A 7653-nucleotide genomic window follows, 5' to 3' on the forward strand; every position below is an offset into this window, starting at 1 on the left:
TCACAAACACCTCTAATTTGCATACATCTGTCTGGTGGGGCATGTCTGTCATTCTAGAAGAACACTCTGTTGTGTGAGAGCTGTACTGAGTAGCTGTAATGGGTAGCTGTACTGAGTAGCTGTAATGAGTAGCTGTAATGGGTAGCTGTAGTGGGCAGCTGTAATGGGTAGCTGTAATGGGTAGCTGTAATGAGTAGCTGTAATGGGTAGCTGTAATGGGTAGCTCTAATGAGTAGCTGTAATGGGTAGCTGTACTGAGTAGCTGTAATGGGTAGCTGTACTGAGTAGCTGTAATGAGTAGCTGTAATGGGTAGCTGTAATGAGTAGCTGTAATGAGTAGCTGTAATGGGTAGCTGTACTGAGTAGCTGTAATGAGTAGCTGTAATGAGTAGCTGTAATGGGTATCTGTAATGAGTAGCTGTAATGGGTAGCTGTAATGAGTAGCTGTAATGAGTAGCTGTAATGAGTAGCTGTAATGGGTAGCTGTACTGAGTAGCTGTAATGAGTAGCTGTAATGAGTAGCTGTAATGGGTATCTGTAATGAGTAGCTGTAATGGGTAGCTGTAATGAGTAGCTGTAATGGGTAGCTGTACTGAGTAGCTGTAATGGGTAGCTGTACTGAGTAGCTGTAATGAGTAGCTGTAATGAGTAGCTGTAATGGGTAGCTGTAATGGGTAGCTGTAATGAGTAGCTGTAATGGGTAGCTGTAATGGGTAGCTGTAGTGGGTAGCTGTAATGGGTAGCTGTAATGGGTAGCTGTAATGGGTAGCTGTAGTGGGTAGCTGTAATGGGTAGCTGTAATTGGTAGCTGTAATGGGTAGCTGTAATTGGTAGCTGTAATGGGTAGCTGTAATGAGTAGCTGTAATGAGTAGCCACTAGACTGTATCACTAGACTGTATCACTAGATTGTACCACTAGACTGTATCACTAGACTGTATCACTAGACTGTACCACTAGACTGTACCACTAGACTTTATCACTAGACTGTACCACTACACTGTATCACTAGACTGTATCACTAGACTGTACCACTAGACTGTATCACTAGACTGTATCACTAGACTGTACCACTAGACTGTACCACTAGACTTTATCACTAGACTGTACCACTACACTGTATCACTAGACTGTACCACTAGACTGTATCACTAGACTGTATCACTAGACTGTACCACTAGACTGTACCACTAGACTGTATCACTAGACTGTACCACTAGACTGTACCACTAGACTGTATCACTAGACTGTTTCACTAGACTGTTTCACTAGACTGTACCACTAGACTGCATCACTAGACTGTTTCACTAGACTGTACCACTAGACTGCATCACTAGACTGTTTCACTAGACTGTTTCACTAGACTGTACCACTAGACTGCATCACTAGACTGTTTCACTAGACTGTATCACTAGACTGTATCACTAGATACACAAATCCAATCCCTCCCTCCAAGTCCTCCCTTCAGTCCTCCCTTCAGTCCTCCCTTCAGTCCTCCCTCCAGTCCTCCCTTCAGTCCTCCCTTCAGTCCTCCCTTCAGTCCTCCCTTCAGTCCTCCCTCCAGTCCTCCCTTCAGTCCTCCCTTCAGTCCTCCCTCCAGTCCTCCCTTCAGTCCTCCCTTCAGTCCTCCCTTCAGTCCTCCCTTCAGTCCTCCCTCCCCTTCCTACAGCATTTTTTTCATCCCTCCATCGCTCCCTTTCCTCCTTCCTTCCCTTCCTCCCTCCATCCCGCCGTCCGTCTCCTCGTGCGAGATTGTAAAAACTCTGTGTAATGTGTGTAGTCCTGCCAAGCAGCAGGCACAGGTGATTCCCATCTGCAGGGGAATGTCTAGCATGTTTCAGTCTGTGGAAAGATAGGCCTACTGGCGTTAGCAGAGCAGATGGGAGATGGGAGGATAAAGGATGACAGGAGGGAAAAGAGAGGAGGAGGAGGAGGAGGAGGAGGAGAGAAGAGGTGTGTTTAGTGTTGGTTGATTGTCAGTGGATTAAAATTGACACCAGAATTATCTTGACAGGTTTAAAGAGGTGAGAGTGATTGGAGTCCATTATGAAATAATTATCTTGACATGTTTAAAGGAGCTGAGAGTGATTGGAGTCCATTATGAAAGGAGGTGGGGTGAGGAGTGGGGAGGAAGAGTAGAGGGGAGGGCGAGGGGAAAGGAGGAGTGGGGTGAGGAGTGGGGGAGGAAGAGTAGAGGGGAGGAGGAGTGGGAGAGGAAGAGTAGAGGGGGAGGGCGAGGGGAAAGGAGGAGCGGGGTGAGGAGTGGGGGAGGAAGAGTAGAGGGGAGGAGGAGTGGGGGAGGAAGAGTAGAGGGGGAGGGGGAGGGGAAAGGAGGAGTGGGGTGAGGAGTGGGGGAGGAAGAGTAGGGGGAGGAGGAGTGGGGGAGGAAGAGTAGAGGGGGAGGGGAGTGGGGGAGGAAGAGTAGAGGGGGAGAAGGAGTAGAGGGGGAGGGGGAAGGAGGAGTGGGGGACGAGGAGGGGGAAGAAGAGTAGAGGAGGAGGAGGAGTAGGGGAGGAAGAGTAGAGGGGGAGAAGGAGTAGAGGGGGAGGGGGAAGGAGGAGTGGGGGACGGGGAGGGAGGAAGAAGAGTAGAGGGGCGGAGGAGTAGAGGGGGAGGGGGAAGAAGGAGTGGGGTACGAGGAGTGGGGGATGAAAAGGGGGAGATATTGAAGAGTTGATTGGTTGAACAGCTGGTACAGCTGGAAATAAAATGAGCATCTGCGAGTAAGTGTCATCATAATTGCTACCGTTAGTTGCCCCTAGGCACAGATCTAGGATCAGCTCCCCTTCCCCAATTTCTTAAGCCTAAGGTATACCGTTCGTTTGGAAAGCACAAAACTGATCCTAGATCAGTGTCTAAGGACACTTCACCCAACTAGGAGAGGAACACAGCACTTATCCCATATCAGTGTCCACCAGACTGGTGGATCTAATGTCTTCTGACAATGTCTTCTGACCGCTAACGGCTAGCATGCTAACGTCAATCTCCATTTACCTCTACAGGTTGACTCTGATGACGACCGTGTGGGAGATAAGTGTGACAGCAACCAGGACATCGATGAAGATGGCCACCAGAATAACCTGGACAACTGCCCCTACATCCCCAACGCTAACCAGGCCGACCATGACAAAGACGGCAAGGGAGACGCCTGCGACCACGATGACGACAACGACGGGATCCCAGACGAGAAAGATAACTGCAGACTGGCCTTCAACCCTGACCAGATCGACTCCGATGGTGAGTGGCTCTAGAAGAGAGGAAATCTTGAGCAAAATGTAGACTGAAATCTTTAGCATAATCTTCAGAGTTGAGTACCCTTTTCAACTGATCAATTGGCTTAACAATTAGGTGGTTACATGAATCAGTTTTCTTACTTCTTGCCTATAACAAACACCCTTTGCATCCTATAGCTCTTCAAGATCAACAGGATGGATGACCATGGACATGCATGATATCAGTGTTAATCTACTTAATGCTAAGACATGTTATTTATCAAGTCTTGTATCTCTTCCAGGTGATGGTCGAGGAGACGCTTGCAAAGATGACTTTGACCAAGACAACGTCCCTGACATCTACGACGTGTGTCCGGAGAACTTTGACATCAGCGAGACGGACTTCAGGAAGTTCCAGATGGTTCCTCTGGACCCCAAGGGAACGTCCCAGATTGACCCCAACTGGGTGGTCAGACATCAGGGCAAAGAGCTGGTCCAGACCGTCAACTGTGACCCTGGCATTGCTGTTGGTGAGTGGATTTGATGGATTGGTTGGTTTGGTTGGTTGGGTGGGTGAGTAGATGGATTGGTTGGTTTGGTTGGATGGGTGGGTGAGTAGATGGATTGGTTGGTTTGGTTGGTTGGGTGGGTGAGTAGATGGATTGGTTGGTTTGGTTGGTTGGGTGGGTGAGTAGATGGATTGGTTGGTTTGGTTGGTTGTGTGGGTGAGTAGATGGATTGGTTGGTTTGGTTGGTTGGGTGGGTGAGTAGATGGATTGGTTGGTTTGGTTGGTTGTTTGGGTGAGTAGATGGATTGGTTGGTTTGGTTGGTTGGGTGGGTGAGTAGATGGATTGGTTGGTTTGGTTGGATGTGTGGGTGAGTAGATGGATTGGTTGGTTTGGTTGGTTGTGTGGGTGAGTAGATGGATTGGTTAATTGGTTGACTGGTTGGTGGATGGCTTGATTGATACATGCTATGCTTTGGGACATCTCAAAACAACCCAACCCTAACTAAAAAAAGACCATCCTCTCACTCTCATCTTCTCTGTTTCCCCTTTCCCAGGTTTTGATGAGTTCAACTCTGTGGACTTCAGTGGTACCTTCTTCATCAACACAGAGCGAGATGATGACTACGCCGGCTTTGTGTTCGGCTACCAGTCCAGCTCCAGGTTCTACGTGGTGATGTGGAAGCAGATCACACAGACCTACTGGAACAACAAACCCACCAAGGCTCAGGGATACTCAGGACTGTCCATCAAGGTGGTCAACTCCACTACTGGACCTGGAGAGCACCTCAGGAACGCTCTCTGGCACACTGGTAACACCCCAGGACAGGTAAGAAATAACCCCTATCGTCTTACATGCCTGAACACATACCCACACACACATAGGAAAAAACCTTCGGAGTATAGGGTGACTACGCCATCTAACTTTAACCCTACATTTCTTCTTTCTTCTGTAGGTGAAGACTCTTTGGCACGACCCTAAGAACATTGGCTGGAAAGACTTCACAGCCTACAGATGGCACCTGATCCACAGACCAAGAACAGGACACATCAGGTAAACACTGAAGCCTTGGCCTGGTGGAGATTTATGAGATTGAGAATGCCTAGACAAACCCCATGACTAACTTGACATTAAAACCTTTTACTCCTTGGAGAACGTTGGTCAAACTGCTTATAGACTTTACACGGGGCGGCAGCTTGGCCTAGTGGTTAGAGCGTTGGACTAGTAACCGGAAGGTTGCAAGTTCAAACCCCCGAGCTGACAAGGTATAAATCTGTCATTCTACCCTGAACAGGCAGTTAACCCCCTGTTCCTAGGCTGTCATTGAAAATAAGAATTTGTTCTTAACTGACTTGCCTAGTAAAATCAATTAAAAAAAATAGATGGCTGTGTTTGTATCGTAGCATAGTTTATCTCACAAATCTTCTTATTGTATCTTTGTTTCAGAGTGGTCATGTACGAGGGGAAGAAGATCATGGCTGATTCCGGGAGCATATATGACAAGACCTACGCAGGCGGAAGACTAGGCCTCTTTGTCTTCTCGCAAGAGATGGTATACTTCTCAGACCTCAAGTATGAATGCAGAGGTAAGGAACAATGAACTTTCTATGTCTTACTAGAACTCCAACAGCAATTGTTTAGTGACATTTCTTTCACAATAGACCTATGTGAAGTACCTAACCACAACTTAACGCTTTCTCTTAACCTAATGCCTAACCTTGTGTCCTTTGTGTTTTTTCTTTCCAGATGCATAATTGCACGGAGCAAGAAGCTCTTGGAACAATGCACCTTTCTGTATAAATATGAACAATATGTATTCAGATGAAAAGTCCAGGGATTGTTTTTTTTCTGCTCTTCTTACTTCTGCGGCACGCACACTGGTGGGACCGAGGGGTAGGGCCTGGTGTGGTCAGCCTCAGGTTAAATTGACACTGGTTGGACAGAGAACCATTTGCTTTGCCTGAACGGGAGACCGGCCAATGTTACCAACCAACGTTACCAACCAACGACACCGACCGGCCGATCTCTCTCTGATCTTAAAGACCTCATTCAGCTCTGCGCAGGAGAGGCTCCCCATAGTCGACTATGCACTTCCAAACCTTTACATCTCTCTCTCTCTCTATTTTCTATCCATCTCTCTTTTTCTGGAATGGACGTCCCAAAGAAAGACTATGTGATGTTCTGTTTATTAAAAAAAAAAACAGATCTACCCGGATGTAGATTCTGAACGATACGACTCTGAGGAAGTGCGGGGGTTTGGGCTCAGAGGAGGAAGTAGGGGGTTTGGGCTCAGAGGAGGAAGTAGGGGGTTTGGGGCTCAGAGGAGGAAGTGGGGGGTTGGGCTCAGAGGAGGAAGTGGGGGGGTTTGGGGCTCAGAGGAGGAAGTAGGGGGGTTTGGGCTCAGAGGAGGAAGTAGGGGGTTTGGGGCTCAGAGGAGGAAGTGGGGGGTTTGGGGCTCAGAGGGGGAAGTGGGGGGTTTGGGGCTCAGAGGAGGAAGTGGGGGGTTTGAGGCTCAGAGGAGGAAGTGGGGGGGTTTGAGGCTCAGAGGAGGAAGTGGGGGGGTTTGAGGCTCAGAGGAGGAAGAAAGCAATAAGACTTTTTTCACTTTAATTTTTTGTAAGAAAAGGGCTTGTGGCCATTGAAAGTCAGTGGTATAACAACAAGATATGGAGGGACGGTAACTTTGTGGATGTTCGTTTATGTGTTTACATAAGAAGAAAGTGCTTTGCTTTTACCCTTCTATATGTGTACCCTTAGAGAAAAGTGTTTCAGAGACGAAAGAAAACAAACCGAAATTAAAATGAGCCGAAATATTTTTGGGTCAAATACAGGATTGCTTGTAGGCTTTTATGGCTGGCGTTAGATTGATACTGTGTTTCAGTTGAAAGTGAACACAGTATAACTCAGGGTAAGATGGAAGCGACCATCTTAGCATTGCAGAAATGACATGGGAGGGCCATGTGAAAAGGGCATTTCCAGAGCCAGTACATTCTGTAAATTAATACACATGTCATTTTGAACATGAAATGTTACAAATATTCAGTATGTATTTATTTTCCAAAAATCTAAAAAGATACAATTTTGGGTAAGATTACAAAACGGGGATCTCCCTCATCTTTAGAGGCTTTACACTTGATATTTAATTTATTAACTCTTGCCTACAGTGTAGGTACCAAACCTTTAAAATACTTTGAGAACGTGAGAGATTTCCCCCCCCCCAGTGTTCAACGGTCTGTCAGACTGGTGTCTTTGATGTCAACAGTGGGATTCTACTCTCCCCCTCTCTCTCCCTATACAAAAACTATTGTAGGAATTAGAATCCAGCCATGGTTAGAGCGAAGGCTCCTGAATCAGTGTGGTATGTATGTGACCTGTCTGCCTTTTTCTTCTGAGAGAGATGAAAAAAACAAAGGAACTCTTTGATCTACAAATATTACCTCATTGCTGTTGTATGATTCATTTGATCAAACGAAAAAAGTAATTTTGTTCATTGTATGCTTACAGAATACAAATTGATCCACATCGTATTGCTACTGTAGCATGAGTTTGTAAATAGTATTACTTTTCATTACGAAACAGAATCCCCACCATCCAACACCCCCCTGCAGTAAACATTTAGTTTTGTTTGTACACATATTTGAATATTTGCCTTCACATATGTCCTTTATCCAGTGCTCTTTTTAATGAATAAATTATTATTCTGTTTTGTTCTGTCTTTGCTGTTCTGTGTGTGAGAGGTCGATTTGTGTGTGTAGATAAATGCTATTTAAATAATTTATCAGGATTCGCTGCCTGATGAAGGGGGCGTATCCGTATGTATAAACGCGAGGATGTTCTGTTCTCTTTTTTTTCATCTTTACTTTCAGTTTTTCGCTATTTTAACCATTTTTTACCATTCTTTTCTGTAACAATTTAGTGATGCTTGTTGTCTGTAAA

The 7653-nt window shown here is 46.1% G+C and overlaps 1 protein-coding gene across 2 annotated transcripts in view; it reads left to right on the forward strand.

Annotated features, from left to right (window-relative positions):
* The window catches only part of LOC123995408 (thrombospondin-1-like), an 18784-nt gene extending 12787 nt beyond the window's left edge, over positions 1–5997 (forward strand). Inside the window, exons 17-22 of one of the 2 annotated variants that reach the window (XM_046298991.1) lie at positions 3001–3235; positions 3513–3740; positions 4274–4545; positions 4673–4770; positions 5164–5303; positions 5464–5997. In XM_046298991.1, the coding sequence (XP_046154947.1) occupies positions 3001–3235; positions 3513–3740; positions 4274–4545; positions 4673–4770; positions 5164–5303; positions 5464–5471 (981 nt within the window). In that variant the 3' untranslated portion in view covers positions 5472–5997. Of the gene's footprint in view, positions 1–3000; positions 3236–3512; positions 3741–4273; positions 4546–4672; positions 4771–5163; positions 5333–5463 lie in introns of those variants that run through there. The other variant, XM_046298990.1, reaches the window with a different exon arrangement.
* The last annotated feature ends 1656 nt before the right edge of the window (positions 5998–7653 follow it).

The sequence above is a fragment of the Oncorhynchus gorbuscha genome, linkage group LG14, assembly GCF_021184085.1.
Source record: "Oncorhynchus gorbuscha isolate QuinsamMale2020 ecotype Even-year linkage group LG14, OgorEven_v1.0, whole genome shotgun sequence".
Lineage (NCBI taxonomy): Eukaryota > Metazoa > Chordata > Actinopteri > Salmoniformes > Salmonidae > Oncorhynchus > Oncorhynchus gorbuscha.